General features: G+C 54.5%; 10 protein-coding genes across 10 annotated transcripts; 5 read left to right on the forward strand and 5 right to left on the reverse strand.

The window, feature by feature from the left end:
* Positions 1-49: 49 nt before the first annotated feature.
* On the reverse strand, positions 50-2,029 carry PG985_013564 (beta-lactamase/transpeptidase-like protein; the record flags this gene model as incomplete). The annotated part of the gene is made up of 4 exons (XM_066833330.1): positions 50-863; positions 953-1,223; positions 1,279-1,401; positions 1,474-2,029. 4 exons carry the CDS (start codon positions 2,027-2,029, stop codon positions 50-52), a joined length of 1,764 nt encoding a protein of 587 aa, XP_066678070.1.
* Positions 2,030-2,874: 845 nt separating this feature from the next.
* On the reverse strand, positions 2,875-3,876 carry PG985_013565 (mitochondrial 54S ribosomal protein uL1m; the record flags this gene model as incomplete). The annotated part of the gene is made up of 2 exons (XM_066833331.1): positions 2,875-3,544; positions 3,605-3,876. 2 exons carry the CDS (start codon positions 3,874-3,876, stop codon positions 2,875-2,877), a joined length of 942 nt encoding a protein of 313 aa, XP_066678071.1.
* Positions 3,877-4,349: 473 nt separating this feature from the next.
* On the forward strand, positions 4,350-6,248 carry PG985_013566 (glutamyl-tRNA synthetase; the record flags this gene model as incomplete). The annotated part of the gene is made up of 1 exon (XM_066833332.1): positions 4,350-6,248. The coding sequence occupies one exon, from the start codon at positions 4,350-4,352 to the stop codon at positions 6,246-6,248; it is 1,899 nt and encodes a 632-aa protein (XP_066678072.1).
* Positions 6,249-6,515: 267 nt separating this feature from the next.
* PG985_013567 (uncharacterized protein) lies at positions 6,516-7,097 on the reverse strand (the record flags this gene model as incomplete). The annotated part of the gene is made up of 1 exon (XM_066833333.1): positions 6,516-7,097. One exon carries the CDS (start codon positions 7,095-7,097, stop codon positions 6,516-6,518), a length of 582 nt encoding a protein of 193 aa, XP_066678073.1.
* Positions 7,098-8,492: 1,395 nt separating this feature from the next.
* PG985_013568 (uncharacterized protein) lies at positions 8,493-9,573 on the forward strand (the record flags this gene model as incomplete). The annotated part of the gene is made up of 2 exons (XM_066833334.1): positions 8,493-8,949; positions 9,011-9,573. 2 exons carry the CDS (start codon positions 8,493-8,495, stop codon positions 9,571-9,573), a joined length of 1,020 nt encoding a protein of 339 aa, XP_066678074.1.
* A 700-nt stretch (positions 9,574-10,273) lies between these two features.
* PG985_013569 (uncharacterized protein) lies at positions 10,274-11,008 on the forward strand (the record flags this gene model as incomplete). Its single annotated transcript, XM_066833335.1, has 2 exons — positions 10,274-10,434; positions 10,498-11,008. The coding sequence occupies 2 exons, from the start codon at positions 10,274-10,276 to the stop codon at positions 11,006-11,008; spliced, it is 672 nt and encodes a 223-aa protein (XP_066678075.1).
* A 1,054-nt stretch (positions 11,009-12,062) lies between these two features.
* Positions 12,063-15,487, forward strand: PG985_013570 (uncharacterized protein; the record flags this gene model as incomplete). The annotated part of the gene is made up of 6 exons (XM_066833336.1): positions 12,063-12,425; positions 12,473-12,495; positions 12,550-13,384; positions 13,437-13,557; positions 13,607-13,807; positions 13,866-15,487. The coding sequence occupies 6 exons, from the start codon at positions 12,063-12,065 to the stop codon at positions 15,485-15,487; spliced, it is 3,165 nt and encodes a 1,054-aa protein (XP_066678076.1).
* A 249-nt stretch (positions 15,488-15,736) lies between these two features.
* PG985_013571 (uncharacterized protein) lies at positions 15,737-17,790 on the reverse strand (the record flags this gene model as incomplete). The annotated part of the gene is made up of 3 exons (XM_066833337.1): positions 15,737-16,757; positions 16,810-17,232; positions 17,279-17,790. The coding sequence occupies 3 exons, from the start codon at positions 17,788-17,790 to the stop codon at positions 15,737-15,739; spliced, it is 1,956 nt and encodes a 651-aa protein (XP_066678077.1).
* Positions 17,791-18,233: 443 nt separating this feature from the next.
* On the forward strand, positions 18,234-18,855 carry PG985_013572 (uncharacterized protein; the record flags this gene model as incomplete). The annotated part of the gene is made up of 2 exons (XM_066833338.1): positions 18,234-18,537; positions 18,599-18,855. 2 exons carry the CDS (start codon positions 18,234-18,236, stop codon positions 18,853-18,855), a joined length of 561 nt encoding a protein of 186 aa, XP_066678078.1.
* A 337-nt stretch (positions 18,856-19,192) lies between these two features.
* On the reverse strand, positions 19,193-19,624 carry PG985_013573 (uncharacterized protein; the record flags this gene model as incomplete). Its single annotated transcript, XM_066833339.1, has 1 exon — positions 19,193-19,624. One exon carries the CDS (start codon positions 19,622-19,624, stop codon positions 19,193-19,195), a length of 432 nt encoding a protein of 143 aa, XP_066678079.1.
* Positions 19,625-20,588: the final 964 nt, after the last annotated feature.

The following is a 20,588-nucleotide window of genomic DNA, read 5'->3' on the forward strand; positions in this document are numbered from 1 at the left end:
AATAAGCAGTTTGTTTGACTCTTTTATCAACGCTACGTCGTAAACCACCCTATTCTTTGTCCAACACCGCCCGCAGCGCCAACGACTCAATACTCTTCACTCCGCCCCCGCCGTCGAGGTGGAACACGAACTGATCTAGCGGCATGGACGCGTAGACGGCCGTCGTCTGCCCGACCCAGGTCCCGCAGTTGGTCGAGAACATGTCGTCCGCGTGGTCGGTGGCGCCGCGGTCCTGGATCATGGCCTTGAACGCCACCCTGCGGGACCCGTCCTCGTTGCGCTTCTCCAGCCCCGCCGGGTACAGGCGCAGCGCCGGCTCCGTCACGTTGTAGTTGAGCGTGTACCGGACCGCCACGGGCACCATGTCGGTGCCGTTGCTGACCCAGCGGTCGATGCCCAGCCCGGGGCGGCCGGACTCGGTGCTGAGGACGATGGTGCTGTTGAGCGATGCGCTGGAGTAGGTCCCCGCGTACGCCACGTCCGCGTCAGTCCGCGCCGCCTCCTCGAGCGCGGGCACGAGCGTCGCCCCGATCGCGTCCGCCATGTCCCAGTTCGCGTTCCCGGGCCACCCGCCCGCCAGCAGCGCGGCGATGCCGACGTCGTAGTCGGGCAGCAGGATGATGAGCGACTGGTACGCGTTGATGCTGCCGGCCTTGTTGTAGGCGTCGGCGATGCGGCGGCCGCCGGCATCCAGCGGGACCCGCTTCACGCCCCAGGGGTAGCCGACCCCCTCGCGCAGGTCCGACGTCAGGATCGCGGGCTTGAGCCACCGGCGCGTCTGCGCGCTCGGGACCAGCCGGCTGCTGAGGATGGCACGGCCGAGAGCCGAGAGGTCGTTGGTGGAGGAGTACATGTTGCCGGTCCTGTGACGACGGTTCTCAGTAATTGGGGGAAAACATCGAGCAAGCTAGCATGTAATCAAAAGCGAGGTCGGGGTGGTTCTTATGCTTACGGGCTTGCGTCGCCCAGGCTGTAGTTCCAGCCAGACTGTTGGCCGCCCACGATGACGCCGAGGGCGTCGGGCGGCTTCTGGTAGTATGTGTGGTTGAGTCCGAGCTTGTCAATGACGTCCGACTGCACCATGTCGGCGAACTTCTTGCCCGTCATGGCCTCGAGGGCGTACGCCAGGATCTGGTAGCCGACGTTGGAGTAGCCGACCGTCCAGGCGGTGCTAAAGGACGGGGGCACGTTTCCGAGGCCTTCGAAGAATTCTGCGAAAGCGACTGTGTGAGCCTGTGTGGATCTCCATGGTGTCGATAGATCAACGAGGCTACTTACGATTTCGATTGCAGGTTATCGCTTCGCCGCAGATGGGGGTTTCATTGGCCGGGGCGGGCGGGAAGCCCTGCGATTCGAGGACGGTCTGGTTGTTTTCTTGCGTTAGTTCGCCAAGAAGCGCATCTAGAGTAAGGAGCGCATGGTATTAGCTTTGAGGTGGCCCTGAGATTTTAAAAGGAGAAGCAGTTGACTTACAGTCTCGAACGATACCCGCCGTATGGCTCGCCAGCTGCCCCAGCGTGATGCTGGCCCAGTCCACGTTCATGACCGGGTCGTACTGGTACTTGTCGGCCAGGAGCGCGAGCTCGGGCACGAACTTGGTCACGGGCGTGTTCCAGTAGCCGTCGCCTGCCTCGATGAGGAAGGTCAGGATGGTGAAGATCTTGGTCAGGCTGCCGAGCCGGTAGATGGTGTCGCCGTCGACCGCCTTGACGCCGCCCGTGTTGGCGGTCGCGAGTGAGGGGGCGCTGTGGTGGTACTCCCACAGGGGGCCGCCATTGTCGTCGTCGGAGACCGAGAAGACCTGGACGGACCAGGACGTGCCGTTGGGGTTGTTTGCCGGGTCGCGGTCTCGCGCTTCGAAGGTGGACGTCAAGTCGGCCAGGACGGATTTGAAGGTCTCGGACGTGGCGAGCTTCGTTGGTTTGGGGAAGGCTGGTCCTGGGAATGGGCAGTCCGGAAGGGTTGCCGTTGTAAGCTGCGCCGATAGCAACGCCCATGTCGCCGTCCATACACTTGTGGGTATCTTCATCGTGAGAGTTGAGCAGGTGCCTCTCATGCCCTGAGAATGATTCTACTAGGGCACCATTGCGTGACCACCATCATCTCTTATTTGAACCAAAGACAGGGGCCAAGGTTCTGGTATCAGGGGAAATCATGACAATGAGAGATTAGATCAGGACCGGATCCCCGGCCGAGTGCAACGCCACTTACATGGGATTCGGCAGGCGGGACGACATGAACCGAAATATGATCTCGAGATCAGGACGCCCAAAGAAATACATCGTCCGACTCCCCAGATATGAGTTGTGTCAAGTAGAGGATCTGCATTGTCCGTGCGACGCTGTCCGCCATTGACCTCCCGGCTGAATGCAACTGCCCAATCGGCATCGCGTTGGTAGTAATAGACAGCCATTACGGACAGCCGAGTTGGCTGTATTGGAAACCGATTAAGTACTGGCGAATGGTGCAATTAATTAACATGAAAACATCATAATCACGGACATGGCTCATGCAGGTTCCATACCTCCAGATCAAAAGCTTGTTCGTCTTGTGCCATGTTATTGGGCGCCATTGGACAGATCATATGATAACGACGAGAAGAAGCTGGCCCTGGAAGGAGAGCAAATGCGAGACTGAGTTTCCATAAGACTCATGCCGCCAAAAACTATCACGAAGCTGCCTCGTTTCTTCATGACACAAGTCTTGGACCGCATTTGGCCATTTGCTGGTAGATTAGGGGGTCACTGGAATTTGGAGCTTGAGCATCGGTCCACAACGACACGGACAGTACGAAGACATTGGGCGATATTATACAGCTTATATATACAGTCTCGTACAGATCAGCGCCGTTGCCAATTGTAGATTGATCATTCATTACATAGCAGTGGCCAAGTCGGCGGGTTCGACCTTCTCGTCCGTGGGCAGGAATCCACCGTTCAGGGTGAAGCCGGGCCCGTTGGTCGAGCACAGAACCACCTCAATGATGTCCTTGTCGACGCGGTCCTCCATGCGCGCGATGTCGCCCTTGATCGACTCGATGAAGGTCTTGACGTTCTCTGACAGCTGCTTGGGGGAGAACTGAATGTTGCCAATGGGGATGCGGATGACACCGATCTTCTCACGGTAGGTCTCGGCGCCGACCATCTCGTTCATCATCGCCTTGACGTTCTTGGTGATGGTGTTGGTCTTCAAACTGGGCATCAGGCCCTTGGGACCGAGCACGCGACCGAGTCCGGCCTTGTTGAGCGCCTGCACGGAATCGGTGTGGCAGATCAACCGGTTGAAGGGGAGGTTGTTGGCGTTCGCCTTGATGAGCTCGAAGAGGGATTGCTCTCCGAAAGCGACGGCGCCGGCAGTTCGGGCATCGTGCATGGCGTTGCTGCCCTCGGGGCAGATCACACCCACCCGGGTGTCGTTCTTGACGGGGTAGGGGAATCGTATTCGGTTGCGGATTACGGGTCCGTTCTTGATGGTGCGGACCTTGAGGGCGACTTCGTAGGTGACCGAGGAAGGAGGTCGGCCGACTTCCGCAGCGCGAAGGTATCTGTCCGAATGTTTGTCAGGATAATGCGCGGCCTAAGAACATGTCTGGGGCATGACTTACCGCATAGCATCACACAGAGAGAACTGCTCGCCCTTTCCGCTTGGCACGGCGTACTTGTACTCCTTGAATCTCTGTTGGCGCCTCTTCCTCTTCAGCTTGTCCTTCTCCCTTTGCCGCGCTTGCATCTGTGCAGTACCACCGCTGGCGCATCGTATCTGTGTAGTGGCGGAGGGCGCGAGAAATCGGGGCACCGAAGACGCTGCTGGCCGGGAAGCGGGCGATGATATGCTCAGCCTCGCCAATGAGGCGAGAAATTGACTGGTGCTGGCCATCCTGGGGTGAGAGGGCCTTGATTGCGGATGACGATGCCGCAAATTGAGTGGCAGATCTCGAACTTCCCAAAGCTTCAAAATTTCCCCAGCAGCTGCAGCCTCCCCCAGCCAGAGACACTAAAGGACGCTCGGGCCCTGTTGTCGCCAATCAGCCCGCTGACTAACGATGGTCCCCCATTTCTTTGCGCTGTCTCAATTCACGCATATCGGTTAAGCGCCTATCTTATCGGAGCTCTCCCAGCTTGCCAGCCGTAGTGTACCCCTCTTCAGCTGCCACCGAATTTCTGTTGTTTCCTCTGGGTACCCCGCCACAACAAGGTGACTCGATTTCGGGCCTGGATCGGGTGGTGCATTCTAAAAATCGTCGTCACTTTTTCCGGCATTGACTCACGAGACAGTCGTTATATCAAGCTCTCGACCCCCCTTCACCATATCGGTTGTCTCCACCCTACGAGTTCGACGATATATCCAAAATGAAGGCTGACGAGCTTGTTGCCGTTTCCACCTCCCTGGGAGGGGACTTCAAGTCCATTGAGCCCCATCTGGTTCGCCTCGAGAAGCACTTGGTGCTGCGAACCTACCTCGTTGGCTACGAGCTCAGCGAGCTCGACACCAAGATTTGGCTCGCCATCAAGACCAACCGTGCCGCCGTCGCTTTCGTCAAGAAGGGCACCTACACCAACCTGGCCCGATGGTTCTTCTACATTGAGCAGGTCCACCCCGAGATCCAAGCTGAGGTCAAGGCTGCCGATGACGCCCGCCGCGCCAAGGTCGCCGCCGCTAGCAAGGCTGGCGCGAGCTACAACTTGGCCCTTCAGGATTGCGAGAAGGGTGTCGTCACTCGTTTCTTGCCCGAGCCCTCTGGTTACCTCCACATTGGTCACGCGAAGGCCGCCCTGCTCAGCGACTACTTCGCCCACCAAGCCTACGATGGCAAGCTCCGCCTGCGATTGGATGATACCAACCCCAGCAAGGAGAAGGAGGAGTTCCAGGACGCCATTGTTGAAGACTTGGCCCTGATGGGTGTCAAGCCCGACTTCGTGTCTTACACGTCCGATTACTTCGACCATCTTTACGATACCTGCCTGAAGCTCATCAACGAGGGCCATGCTTACGCCGACGATACCGATGTCGAGACCATGCGCGACGAGAGAATGAAGGGCGTTGCGTCCAAGAGGAGGGATCGCACAGTGGAGGAGAACCTGAACATCTTCGCCCAGATGAAGGACGCTACCGAGGAGGGTCTGAAGAACTGCATTCGCGTCAAGATCTCCGTCGACAACCCCAACAAGGCCATGAGAGACCCGGTCATCTACCGATGCAACAACGTCGACCCCCACCACCGAACTGGCCGAAAGTGGAACATCTACCCTACCTACGATCTGGCCTGCCCCGTCGTCGACAGCTTGGAGGGTGTTACACACGCTCTGCGTTCGACCGAGTACACCGACCGCAACCCTCAGTTCGAGTGGTTCTTGGAGACCCTGAAGCTCCGCAAGGTGCACATGTGGGACTTTGCTCGCATGAACTTCATCCGTACCTTCCTGTCCAAGCGCAAGCTGGCAAAGCTTGTCGACACCGGCCGTGTCTGGGGCTGGGACGATCCTCGCATGCCCACCATCCGCGGTATCCGCCGTCGCGGCATGACCATTCCCGCTCTGCGCGATTTCATCCTCAAGCAGGGCCCGTCTCGCAACGTTGTTGTCATGGACTGGACCAGCTTCTGGGCGGCTAACAAGAAGGAGATCGACCCCGTCGTCCCGAGACACACTGCTGTCTCCATCAAGGATGCCGTCAAGGTGGTTGTCACGGGTGACGAGGCGCCGGCCGAGCCTTTCACTTCCGACAAGCCCAAGCACCCCAAGAACCCCGATATTGGCACAAAGAAGATGGCCTTCAGCAAGGAGCTCATCCTCGACCAGGCGGATGTGAAGCTGTTCGCCAACGACGAGGAGATCACCTTGATGCAGTGGGGCAACGCGCACGTGCGCGCCATCCCCGCCGCTGACCCCATCGACCAGATCACGGTGGAGCTGAACCTGAAGGGCGACGTGCGGTCGACTAGCAAGAAGGTGACGTGGCTGTCGACGCAGGGCCAGACGCTGGTCAAGGCCGAGCTGTGGGAGTTCGACTACCTGCTGACCAAGGACAAGCTGGAGGAGGAGGACGAGCTGGAGAAGTTCCTGAACCCGACGACGGCCGTCATGGAGGAGGCGTGGTGCGACGAGGGCGTCAAGGAGCTGAAGAAGGACGACATCATCCAGCTGGAGCGCCGGGGCTACTACCGCGTCGACGCCGGTGTCGACGAGGGCGACAAGAAGGGGACGATTGTCCTGTTTGCCATTCCCACGGGCAAGGCGACGGGGAAATAGGGTAATGTGGGTTGCGATAGATGAAGTTATGACAAATGAAGAAAAGTAAACTTTTTGTGTTGTATATGGCACGCTCCATGATGAGAACAGTCTTCGAGTCTATTAACGTCAACCTGAGGAATTACGAAGCTCACAGTTACAAGTTAAACATGTTTACATTACTCTACTCGCCTGCGAGAGCTGCGGGAAACCTCCCCCTATGTCCCTGGTCTATGGTGTTTCCTCATGATATATGGTCCGTAATACCTCCTGTAGCTAAGCATGCTGCTAGTTCATTGGCTTCTCGCCGTTCTTAATGATATAGCCAATAGTATGGCTGCCACATTTCATTCTGCCTTCGGAGTACAATTTGCCCTTTTCCTCATCCTTCCCCCCGACCTCCTTGTTGGCCGCCCGGAAGAGAACATCGGCGTCGGCGGCGCTCATGGCGAGGAAGCTGTTGCCTGGGGTGCCCTTAGCGGCCCGGAAGCCGATGGCGCATTTGCCGCTGCCGGCGACGCGGGTGTAGTCGTCGCCGCCGGCATTGTGCTTGTCGCCGTCGAGGAAGAGCCGTTGGGGCGGGTTGCTCTTCAGGTCTTGGAGCAGTTTCTCGCAGTCGCTCCACCGGGCTGGGGAGTCGCCCATCTGGCTGAGTGGCATGACATTGATTAGGCCCTCGCCGGTGTGGAACTCGCTGCAGAGTCGGGCTCCGGCGTCTTTGCAGATGGTCTTCGGGCAGTCTTCGACGCCGTAGTCGGCGCCTTGGTGCTTTGGTGGGGCTACGGGGAGGCCTATTATGTCGCCGGATAGGGGGATGGCTAGGCCAAGGCTTGCGAGGAGGACGAGCTGAAAGATGAGGATAAGATACATCTCTGGGAATTTCATCGTCGATGCTTTATCACGTACTCTATATAAGGGTCAATGGGGGTGGGATATGTTTCATTCAGAAGGTAATGCGTTTACGAGAGCTTCATGTTCTATCGTAGTGGAATATCGGCGGAGAGGGCCTGCGGGTGAAATACCTCAACCAAAGTAAAGTGAGCAAACATTTTGACGTAACAGCTGCGTATAAGTATATATCACGCTGACGGTGTCGGTGTTTGTTGAAGAGGCGAAGAAAGGGAATTACATCACGAGCGAGTCTGCATTACACCCGATTTGGTTGAGGGTGAGACCAACAAGTGAAGTACAAGGACGAATCTTGAAGGCTGCCCGAGCTTTCAATAATCGCTTATACGCAAACATGTTTGACAGAAATGACTATGAGGATTTGACACGAGGGTGGTTTTTGTTATCCCGCCTTTCTTTGTTCTTCTGTGTTTGATTTCCCAGAGTCTCCAAGCACTGCTGGCGTTGGTGGTATTGGTTTGCGGCAATCCTCTCTACGCTGTACACTGAGCCGAAGATCTTTATCGAAATGCAACGACGACTGATTGGCACGCATCGTTTGGGCTAGGCGCTAGTATACGAACCAAAAATCACCCAGTTATGGTTCTGTCCCAACGGTTATGCCTGAGCTACACGTATGGCTCGCCTAGGCTGCGCGTGATATGCTCCTGAGAAATGACTGGTTGAAATTCCCTGTCCGCATATCAAGCCAGATTCAGAACATCACACACCGGATAAGCGATGGCAACAATACGAAGCCAAGAAGATGTCCACCAGTCCAGAGCGCAGGTTCCAAACCAAGGCCCAACTTGCCTGAGAAGTCCACGTTGACAGCTTAGAGTGGCTTCCCGAAATACCACAATTGCCGGGAGCCCCAGCGTGTTAGTCGGGTAAATAGCACTAGATCGTACGCCAAGACTATATCAATGGCACTATGTCAACAACCTGATTGGTGGAACTGCTACTGCAGCAGCTTGGCGCCAAGACGGAGACTAGCTCAACGGCTCGGCAAGCCTCCGAATGCCCCTTTTGATCGTCCATTGACAGGTAACCCAAGTTCATTTGCAGCCGCTCGCGTGGGCTCTTTCGAGCATCAGCTGAGAAGCATGCGGGGGACCTGAGTAAATGAGCCCTAATTGCGCAGCGCGGATCGACGGCATGCATGCGACAGGTGGAGTTTCCTTGATGATCGGGCCACCGGGGCTGCGTGCAGGCTTCACGTCAATCCTAGCTGGGGTTTGCGTATAAAAGGGCCAACAACTCATGTCACAAACCAACCGTCTTATGTGCAGGCCAATCTTACTACTGCTATACAGCTAGCGGCTGTGTTCGTAACTCTAGGCGTAGAAGCAAGGCGTCCCAATCATCACCGCCAAGATGCGCTCCCTCACCGCAATCCTGGCCCTCCTGGGTGCCACCGGCCTGACCGAAGCAGCGTCCGCCGGCTGCGGTAGGTCCCCGCCGACGTCGGGCACCAAGTCCATGACGGTCAACGGCAAGAACCGGCAGTACATTCTGCAGCTGCCCAGCAACTACGACAGCAGCAAGCCGCACAAGCTCGTGTTTGGGTACCACTGGCGCGACGGCAGCATGAACGACGTGGCCAACGGTCAGTTCTACGGCCTGCGCCCGCTCGCCGGCGACTCCACCGTCTTCATCGCGCCCAACGGCCTCAACGCCGGCTGGGCCAACAATGGCGGCGAGGACATCACATTCACCGACCAGCTGCTCAAGTCGGTGCAGGATACCGTCTGTATCGACGAGGGCAACATTTTTGCTACGGGGTGGAGTTATGGTGGGGCTATGAGCTTCAGTGTGGCTTGTTCTCGGCCAGGTCAGTATATCCCCTCCCGTATAGGTATGATGAGCGACCCATTCTGACTTCTTGATCCCAGACGTCTTCAAAGCCGTCGCCGTTATCGCCGGCGCCCAACTTTCGGGCTGCAGCGGCGGCACCACCCCCGTGCCCTATCTCGGCATCCACGGCGCCGCCGACAACGTGCTGCCCATCGCGGCGGGGCGGCAGCTGCGCGACAAGTACCTAGGCCTCAACGGGTGCGCCAACAAGAACGCCCAGGAGCCCGGCGCGGGTGCGGGGAACCACATCAAGACCGTCTACGAGTGCCGCGCCGGCCAGCCCGTCTGGTGGATCGCCCACGGCGGGGGCCACGTACCCGACCCATCCGACTCCAACGGCAACAAGTGGGCTCCCGGCGAGACCTGGTCGTTCTTCACTGAAGCCATTGATGGTGGCAGTGGTGGCGGCGGTGGTGGGTCGAACCCCGGCACACCCACCACGACGACGAGGGCGGGGACATCGCCTACGACGAACCCGGGGGGTGGTAACTGTGTGGCCAAGTATGGACAGTGTGGTGGGCAGGGCTGGAGTGGGGCTACGTGCTGTCAGAGCGGAAGCACTTGCAAGGCTTCCAACGAGTGGTACTCGCAGTGTGTTTAATTCAGGCAACATGTAATGTGTTTTCCAATTGTTGGTATAATCTAGGAGCTATTTCGTCCATGACAGTTCAACAAGGCCAAGCTGGATGTAACAGCCGATATCCAGAACTGTGTCGAACCCCATAAGATATTCTGAACAGCACCAGCAGCTTATGTAAAAGAAGTTGTGATGTTTAAGCCCGACTGCAAAATGCTTCCGCAGATCTGTTTCGTCACAAGTGGTATGAAGTTGATACAGAATCTGAAACACAAGTATTATTTATACTACCGCGCCGCTTCTGCCAAACAAAGAAAAAGCCCAAGACACCCGCGCTGTTCTGAGTCAAACTGCGACAGAACTCCTCTTTGTTCTTCGCGGGTCTCTTTGTTCTGTGAAACGTACCAGTTTAGATCGTGCATATCAGGGGTTAACCACAAGGCGACTATATAAGCAACGTACATCTAGATTTCTCAAAACAACTTCGAAATTCTGAACAGTCGACCTGTTCAAGTGAGACACGAAGCTCCACGACTGTTTCGACGACAAGTCCAGAAATGGACCAGTATATATACGTACCACCCCCGACCACAAATATGATTTTCTTTTCCTCATTCACCCAGATATCGCCCTACGATACACCCCACACTTGATTATCCCTCGACAACCTCATTCTTCTCTTATCAGATACAATCCTGATATCCTTTTTGGAGACTCGACCAAGATGTCCCACAACCACAGCGCCAGACCGAGAGACACCCCCGCCTGTCTTGTACCGGGCGGCATGCGTAACCGCCCGTACAGCACGAGCGCTGGCCATGCGTCTGGACGCAGCAGCCACCATGACATGGTGGCCAGACGTCACTCGGCCGCTCCCTCGAGTCGGTCGACTCCTTGACAGGAGAGACATGTGGCCTACCGGTCACCGGGGACGCCTCTGGCACCAAGGCCACGCCGTCCGGTCGCACCCCCGGCCTGGGTCGATGACAACTTCGACTCGGACCAGGTGCAAGGCGAGCAGCGGTCGTACTTCTCGGGGTATGGCCGCCAGCAACCGGAGACGGTGATCGAGGAGCAGCCACAGGAGCCGATGCGCAGTCGTCGATCAACCCACTCTGGCCGTGTATCTCCCCCGCAGCCAAGTCGACAGCGGACAAGGCTGGGATCTGACAGCCCCCGTTGCGTGCGCCTCCCGCCAAGAGGCCCAGCTTCTTGGCGCGCTTGTTATGTGGGAGCCCGGACGAGCCGGCTCTCAGGAGGAGGAACACCACTACTAGTGCTCGTGGTCTTGCTGCGGCAGATGGGGTGCATCGTCGACAGACCTGCCGAGGCCAGCCTTCTGTCGCCGCGCGGCGTAGGGCTCGGCACGCCGGGGACGAAGACGAGCCCTATGTGCAAGCAATCGGGCACGATGGAACAACGGGCCGTACTTACTACGGGCCCCGTTACGGGTAAGTGATCGTCAGCAGGTGATCATGTCTACCCCCCTTTTTCTCTTCCCCTCGAGCTCATTCCCCATTCCCCCCTGATTGGCTAGTCATTCGCTAACATCCAGCCTACCCACAAACAGTTCCCTCACTTCCCGTAGCACATTCATGGGTGGATTCCCCGTGACTAGGTCTTGGCTCTTGGAACTCCTTTCGAAGCCACTTGCTGTTGCGAAGTGGTGCTACTACTCAAAGTTTCCATAGTAGCGGGGGAAAAGAGCCTTACACCGACCTCACAGTACATAGACAGACACCTAATCAACAGCACATAATGCACAATACATACCAAACATTACTTACCTTGCCTATTAATCATGTGAATATTCCAAAACACTTGTCATTCCTTCATACAGTATGTTCCCCTTTAGGCGAATTGTATCTTGCAACCTTGCCTGTTGCTCAAGGTAGAGCCCCCGGCAAAACTTAGCAGGGAGTTTCACTCCACACATGTCGTTGCGGAATGGGTGTCTCCATGCAAACAGGTGCGTATGCATGCAACTCGAATGAGATGTGGCAACTACTTACGCCCCTTATAATGTACAAACAAAACCATATAAGTTACTTGAGCCTCGGGAAGAAGACGTTGGTTGAGGTTTGACAACAAAACCCCCTTTCTTTCTCTGTTTCTTTGTTGCTCATTTCAGATTAGACGAAAGAGGAGAGAGGCCGCGTCGATCCGCGGTCAGCAGCAGCCTATGGACTAGTGCCAACTTGAACCCGACAGGCACTTGTGCGTCAATGCTGACATGCAGGCAGAATAAGAAACAAGCCTCGAATGTTCTACGAAGCCTGGCCAATGGAGAGCCGCGAGTGTAGCCTTGAGGTCTATCGGGCGTTAATGCCCCGCCTGCACTGCCTCGGACCCCGCTCTTCTCGCTGATCTCAGAAGTTCGAAACCCTCCCAGATCTTTGCCTTCTATGTATCAGTTGGCAATCTGGAACCGATGAAAAAACAGCGCGTCTTGTTAAGAGTTGCCTAGTGTTCGGGATCTTCTTACTTTCGGCATTTTGAGAACACCTAACATAATGGCAGCGGAAGCCGTTGGCCTGGCGGCCTCCGTGGCTGGCCTCGTTTCGCTGGGACTCCAGGTCACTGGCGGTATAGTGGCGTACCTCGATGCCCTCAAGAACCGCGAAGAGGAGTTGGCATCGACCAAGCGGCAGAGCGACGCCCTCGCGGCCGCTCTTACTGCAATTAAGGCAGCATCTTCACGCTTCCCACACCAGTCACACGACAAAGCGGTCTCGCAGAGCATACAGTCCTGTGAGGCCGAGCTCCGGGCCGTGGAAGGACTGCTGGCTGAGCTGGCGAGTTGCGACGCGAGCACCTGGCGAAAACGATTGAAGAACAAGAAAAAGGAGCTCGGTTATAAGTTTGACCGGTCCAAGGTCCAGCAGGTCGCTCAGCGACTGCACCACGCCAACATATCTTACAGCTTACTCTAAGCGGCCTCGAACTGTGGGTATGATGCTTTTACCACTGCTGGCGATTGTTGTATTAACAAAGACGTAGGGATGTCTCAGACTCCAACAGGGAAAGACTCACTGTGATTGATGCGAGATCCCGCGAGCATGCTTCCAGCCTACTCCAAGTCCGCGAGAGTAACCAGGCTATTCAAAGTGGTGTTGGCCGAGCACACGACTATATGCAAATCAACTTCCAACAGCAGCTGGAGAAGCTTGAAACAATCGAGAAGATTCAGCAGATGACGCTTTTGGCCATGAGAGGAGCAAGCAAGCCAGCGATGCTTAGAGAGATCTGCGACGACTCCCAATCTTCGAAACAAGAGTTGAGCAGCAGTCCATTGATGGAGTCTCCACGTCAAATTCAGAGCAATGGGCTTGGCCCATTCCAAAACTCTCGACTTGCTGCAATCACCGGAAGATATTGTATCTGTCCCAGCCCGTACCGGTCAACGGCCAAGAAAGGCATGCATTTGGGTCGTCTTAAACTCTCCAAGGAGCAGGAAATGCGAGGCCATTGGCCGAGTTGCCCGATGTCGAAGGCTCCTGCAGAAACACGAAGAGCAATCAGCTTCGACTACACAGGGACTGCCTACATCTTGCAATTGGCTGTGGCCATCCCATTCGCAATGACATCAGGAGTAGGTGGTTTCAGCATCAGCCAGAGCCTCAGTTATCGTCCAGTTGTTGACGAGAACTCAGACCCAGCCTTCCGCATCTTGAAAACAGTTTGGGCTTGTTGCCATGTGTGCAAAGATGAAGACTTAACGCCTTTTCTGGACGCATGCTTGAGAAGACTGGCGAAGTTGTTTGATGAGAGAAAGGCAAACCCAGGTGCGACTATTGACGAAGGTAAATCATTGATGCACCGCACAATTGGGGCTGTATGTATGGAACACTTTCATATGGGGCGGGCAGTTACTAATGAGTCGTTAGTATGCAATCGCAACAGCGGGCGGGATGACAACGAGTCAATGTGGGTTGAACAAAGTCTTTGTCGACATGATTGAAACGCTACTCTGGTATGGGGTGCCAGCCTTCAGCTACGACAATCAAGGTCAGTCAATCAAGGTGGATTAAGGAACGTCACTGACTGAAGGGTGTAGGATTGAGTCCAATGCTTACTCTAAATTCGGAGAATGGCGATCGGGAGAATGGCGATCGGGACAAAGACGTTGCGGATGCAATAGTCCAAGCAAACTCTGAGAGTAACTCGGCTGTCATAAAGGGGTCACCATACAAAGAATCTTGGATACCCGCCACCAGATATTTGCCCATGTACAATGTTTCCCATGGGTTTGCAGAAGGTATGTGGTTGGACGTTTCAGAGAATGCCTCACTAAACCTCACTAACCACACCATCAGCATGCGAATGTGGGCCTCTGGGTATGGCCGTGATTCGGAACAATACCGACGAGGTAACTCGCTTGATTAGTCGGCATCAAGGCTCTCTCGCTGAACTTGACATATTTGGCCAGAGTCCGCTTCATCTGGCAGCAGGAAAGCCTCAGATATTGAGTATACTAGTCAAGGCGGCCGGCTCCGGGATGCTCGACCAGCAAGACTACAGTGGTGCTACCGCGCTCGACGCTGCCATGGCTCTCAGCTCCAAAAACTGCATCAACGGCAAAGGCTCCCACATGTGTCAGGATTGTGGTTGTGTAGATTGCGTTGATATCCTCCTCGGAGCTGGTTCCAAGGTACGAAACCGGAAAAGCCTCATAGGCCAGAGGAACCCTGGATTGAGGGTTATTATCAGGTGGGCGTCTGAACTAGCACGATGCCGTTATGTATCGCACATGAGACCATTGTGGAAATATCTGCCTCAAGTCAGACCAACGGGCTGGCATGCGCAGAAAGAGGCAGAATCTGATGGATTGGATTCATCCTGCTCCATTCATAACGAACACCCTCTTCCTGTTGAAAAACGTACAACGGGTGATGTCGGCTGGGTCTATGAAGAGATTTGTGATCCGTCTTCAGCTAATCTGTTCTATCGCCAAGGGTTCCAACCTGGCAGGCATATTTTCACCCATCTGCCAAGTATTTCGGAATGGCTGTGGGCGAGTTCGGACACTTCAAGCTACTTTTGCTGGTTAGTGGAGCATGGCGCAGACCTTTTCATCCAGTCGTCCATTCGGCCGCCTTATATCGACGATAACTCTGACACCGGGATCTATGGTGCGCACTGCGCACTATTCACATTGGGAAGGGCAATGTCATATGATGTCAACAGTAAAACGGCCTCATTTGACAATCTCGGCGTTGCTGTGATGCGAAAGAATCTATCGGACGGCTGCGAGTGTCATTGTTCCCGTGGAGGATGCGACCCTTTTGTTTGGATGCTGAAAGGGCTGCTTGCGGGGCAATGGATACATTGTGTGTCCGGAAGTCAGTATTTCGACGAATACAGGACTATGATGGAGAGCTACTACTCCGGTCGCAGCCCGGAAATGGCCGAATTGACATACAAGGCATCTATCAGGTACATGACGTTTCAGGTTTTGGGCTTAGCCCACACCTGTTGCAAAACATACCACATGTGGGAGAACACAACAGAATATTGCTACATGATCCACTCGTGGAAGCACGCAGTTGACGAAGAAATATGGATGGAACCGCATGAGGCGAGGATCCTGAACGAAGAACAAGCGTCTCTGCTTGATTTACATGAGGAACTCGTCTCTGAGTTCATCGCTGTCGCGCCCAGGTTCATGAAGGACGAGTCCGGAAACTACACCTCCTTCTCTCGGTTTTGGAGCGAGTACTGGAGCACACGGATTAAGGAAGAACTTGAGAGACTAAACGACGACCAGCTGACCGACGCCGAGAGGCGAGGGGCCGAAGGCGTCGGGGTGCAATGGTGCGAGAGGCCACCAGAGAAGGCAGAGGTGAAGAACCCTTATGATTACGACACGACAGAGCACTATTTCTTTAAGCTGGATCAGATCTGTCCCGAGTATAGGGAGTATGAGTTTCGGGACTAAGGAGTTGATGGATATGATTTGAGACGCGCTTCTTTTGACTTGACGGCTTTAGATTGATGAGCTCGTGTTATACATCTATAGATAATGCCTACAATAAATACAATTTGGATACCAAAATAGCAATACTGGCAATGAATTTAACTTGCTGATATGATCACTGTACACACTATCAGCTTTTGAGCACTTCGCTTGGATGTAGATGTAAAAGTAGAAGTATATGTTACATATCCAACGAAGCACTTCCCGCATTCAACCTCCAGCATCGATATCAAGACTTTGTATCATGTCATTCAGCTCACAAATAAGCCCCTTGTAGACAGCCTGCTGGAGCCGCGGCTGGGTCAAGTCGTCGCCGTACCCGAAATCACACTCCAAGCACTTCTTCGTCAGCCGCTGATACCGAGGCCCGGGACAGTACACTAGTGAGGAAAGCCGTCGAATCGTGGAGACGTCGTCGGCGGCGTCGATCTGACGCCAGCAGGCAATCTGGAGGAGCATGGTCCCGAGGCACCAAAGCGTCACGTTGCGCACCCCGTACTGGATCTTGGCGCCTTCGAAGGCTTTTGTGGATGCCGGATCGTCCATAGGGCAGTCTGGGTCTGGTTGCCTAGGCTCGTGGTCGTTTATAAAGCTGGTCTCGAGGTGCATCGTGTCTAGGTGCTCGGCGAGGTTGGACGCTTTCAGTTTCCCGAGGAAGAAGATGTCCTTGGCGGTCGTGTACTCGCCCAGCCATGGCGTGGAGTGGAACTTGAGCACCGTCGATACGACATAGCGGGCCAGCAGGAGCTGCCGTAATACCGACTGGCATCCGTCGAGGGCCTCGGCTAAGATGTCACCCATCGTATATGACTTGCTGACGGCCTGGTCCCGGATGGTAGGTACAGGATGGTGGGCCGTTTTGCCCTGGTAAAACGAGTGCCTAAACGAGTTCTCCGAAGAGTTGTCCATATATCCCAGACAGTAGTGTGGGATCGTTGATGATGACTTGACACTCGGTTTGTGAAGCCCTAGACACAAACCGTCGGAGTTCGTATCTTCTGGCTCCGGTGTCACTTCAGTAAGGTATGTAAGAGTCGGTGGGTTGGCAGAATTCATCTGGGGTCCCGGGGGTATGGCGCTATTGCGTTCAACGGCAAGATCGACCTTGCGCCTTTTGGGTCGGTCGTCATCGTCGGAATCTGGTGGTGTGTCCCAACCCGTGTCCACCCATTCCAGGGCTTGGGATTGCACCTGAAATACAGACCAAGTTGGCTCTACTGGCCGACTTGTCCTTGATAGTCCAGTCAGCAATGCTATGATGGATAGATAACGGACAGACTCACCACCGAGGAGCCATATGATGCCCACGACAGAAGATTGCGAGATTTGAACAAACACCCTCCTTCACTTTCGCGTCCGCAAAGAGCTTCACATCGTGTCGCATGTTACCCGGGGTGGTAATCGGGGCATTCCTGGACCATCCGTCCGTCAAAGCCTGATGCAAATCTTTCGATGCCTTACGGATGGCCTGGAAGTCACCCTGGCCTGAACACATTCGCGCCTCTTTCAATCGGTCCGGCAGCTTAGTGCCGGGTCTCTGCAACTCGGATGACTGTTGCCGAAGGCGGCCAAGGTCACCATTAAGTTCACGGAGACCCTCGATGGTCTTTTCGAAACCGACCGTGCTGCAAGCCATCATGACACGGCTTCCGAAGTGTGGAGTTGTTCCTTTGGAGAGCATGCCCTGCTGGATGTTAGTGAACCCTCTCAGGTGATACAATAGATGTGCTCGGGGTACTTGCATTCTGCGACACCACTGGCGGTAGTTCGTATTTGGATAGTCCATCCTCGAGACCCTCGATTGTGGTGCAAACCTCATCGACGATTCCCAGGTATGCGTCGTAGCTGTCGGATAGAAATTCTTTCAAGGTAGATTCTAGATCGTTGCTTTGCCATTGGGAATGCTCCGGATCGTCCAGCATTCGCTCAATAACATCATCATCGATGAGAGCCGTCCGGACCAGAAGGTGCGTCTCATTAACGAATATTTGGTATTGTCGATCGAGCTTCCCCTGCAGGCGTTGTAGCTCCCTAGAGAAGTGGCGAATGACTCGACACCTCTTGCGGACCGAGGTGTAAGCCTTGACGGCCCCTGCCAGCAGGGGCAGAACGGTAAACACTATAGAAACTGGATCCATCATGATCTGGCTTACGGTATGTGTGTCACCCTGGAGATTATCAGAAACGCGGTCAGTTTTATAGAAGCCCAAGTACCGGGACGAGGCTCTGGGGTTCGGCTCCGAGTTTGCTGGGGGATGGCGCATGCTTACATGTTCGCGTTTTCTTACCCTATTATCAACCAATCACCATCGTGCCTGATCATATTGGAGGGTGAGGCGATGTATGAACATGCGATGTCACCCGATAAATTTGGAGGCATGGATGTAACGTACGCTGCAGTGCAATTCATTTTGCCTGCAAATAGATCAAAAACCCAGCCACGGCAGTAGACATCTCAGAACGATGGTTCGCCACGGGGTCCGTCGGAACGGCTCGTCTCGATTCGATTCACTACACACACCCACACACATGTACACGTACACACCGAATTTGCTTTAGCTTACGTGAGAGCAGGAAGGACTTAATTTAGGCCTCCTGTCACATGATCCAGGTACTCCGCCCACAATCTACCAAGGATTCGACAACATACGATAATATGAGAGATTGATTTCCAGAGGCGAATGGCTTGCAACAGGACACCGCACCAATGTCTCCTGAAGCAGAAACCCCCGGAGCGGTCGGCTCTAATGGCAGTAGTCCGGCATCAGAGCTATGTGCCGAGGCCATACGCCTTTTTATTTCCATAGTCAAACATATCTCACAGTCAGATGGGCCCTACATCTCTGAGACGTACCTCAGCTGTCTCCAGAGAAGCCTGGATCGCTTCAGGCTCTGGGATGATGCCTACGGAGTCTCGCGTGGGGAGATCGACTACCTATTCAAGGGCTCACGTCGGGTTCGTCGATCCATCACCGGGTTACTGGTCAGCATCAGCCTGAATCTAATTGACCGTGAGTCCCGACACTGAATTCAACGAGCTTGGGTGATTTCAAGTATTGACTTATCGCGCAGGACTGGGTCCCCTGTTCATGGACGAGCTGAACAACAACCCCACTCCCGGGGACCAGCAACATCAATGCCACGATATGAAAAGACTAATAGAATGCATAACAGGCGGTGTTGATGCATCGAGCTCGACGGAAGGCTCTGCGGACTTTGCACCCGACAGCATCGATGAGATTGCTGAGGATCTGAAGGCTGATACAATGGGTTTGTTGGAACTGGATCCTCTAATACGTCACCCAGTGATTGAAACCGAGACAAGATGATTGAGACCTGACCGCCCACTGAAGTGCAACTCAGTGATGGTGATCCCAGCAGGCATACTTGTATGTATCCTCGAATAGGTAGCTAGCCCACTTCCTTTGTCGCCTTGAACCTAAACTGTTTATAATTATATCGTCTAAGCTCCCCTCTATTGTTTTATGAACAGATTTAAAAACGTCTTCACTATCATCCTCTGCCTCTTTGACGACGGGGCTCGTCGCCCATCAGCAGGCGTGCCGTGAGTACGCGATGCACGAGTAGAACCCATTATACGCATTGCGCTGGAAGAACGGGCCTCCCTCGCCACCACTGTCGTCCTCGTTGTGTTTGTTGCAGTCGTCAAACGCCGCCACGCGAGCCAAGACGGCCCGCACCGTGGGCAGGTCGAGGCGGGTAGCAAGCAGGACCCCCGCATTTGGCCCGGAACCCGGCGCGGCGCTTGGCAATGATGTCGTCGTCGACCGACGGGTCTGTAGTCGCGAAATATGGAGACATCATAGCGTAGATTCCGCGGTGCGGACGAAGTGGGACCGACCAAACTTGTTCGTGCTCGGACCTTGGCGGCCACGCGCCCGCGCCGTCTTCGCGGGACGGCCGACAGAAAGCGGCGACGAGATCGTAGACCTCGGAGGCCTCTTTTTCGTCTAGTCCAAACGGCCCGGCGATGTGCCCATCTTCTAGATGGCACTGCAATGACCCTTGATAGGTAGGAAATAAGTGGCGCAGAAGGAGCGTCAACCCCAGAGTCACAACTCCCGAAATGATATACATTGTTGATGTTTTTTACGTTTTCGATTTATAGATGAGTGGACTCTTGACAATGAGGTCGGCAGGCTGGGGCCGAGGTCTCTTATATGCAATTTGACCTGCCGTGATACGAGTTTCATGATGCATTCTGTTGACATGTAATATGAGGACCTTGACGCCACTGGATCCTTTTGTCACTCTGACCGCCATGATAAGAGGTAGAAAACAGGTTTCTTCTCTTACTTGAGGTACCTTTCCTCAATGATTTGGCTGAAATATGACCCATGCTCACTTCACATCTCGGCCGTATAAGCACCGAGGCTTGATCCCCTCTCGAGGCGTCAAACTGTTTAATAGGTCACTCGGGGCTAAACTGGGTCTGAGAGCAGGATCAACGTTGAGCTCTTTGTGTACGTCATTGAATGAGAAACAAGCATGAATAGGCACGAACAACGAAGTATTAATGAAGCTGGGTTGTGGCATGCCAAACGAACGACGGGGAATTTTTGACAGGCTGTACAAGTCGCACCCAAGCTAAGTCTGCAAACAGCCAGAACTCGAAACATTAGAGCCCACGGAACCACTGACGAGAGCTGTTGAGATCCCAAATTTGGCAGGTTCTTCAGTTGGTAGATATGTCCGTTCTTGATTATCGGTGCACATTAACAAGCTTAAAATAAGCACGGTAATCTTTTCCAACCAACTGCCGCCGCTGCATCCTTAATTGAAACTCTCGACGTCCGTGACATATTTGTGTGGCCAAGATGTGAAAATGATCGGCCGTGGCTCAAGGGAACCAATTTTGTGGAAACTGCCATCTTAAGGCGCCAACACCCTGGAAAGAACGTTAATGGGCCAGCCAGTGGTTCGTTCCTTCCATGCGTAACTACATTCGTTCACGCAACAGTTGACCTGACATGGTCTTTGACCGGGGTTTCTTCCAGATAAACTACTTTTGATCGATTCGATCTGCGATGGGTACTTACCC

Source organism: Apiospora marii (assembly GCF_038362585.1).
Source record: "Apiospora marii strain CBS 49790 chromosome Unknown utg000011l_segment0_segment0, whole genome shotgun sequence".
Lineage (NCBI taxonomy): Eukaryota > Fungi > Ascomycota > Sordariomycetes > Amphisphaeriales > Apiosporaceae > Apiospora > Apiospora marii.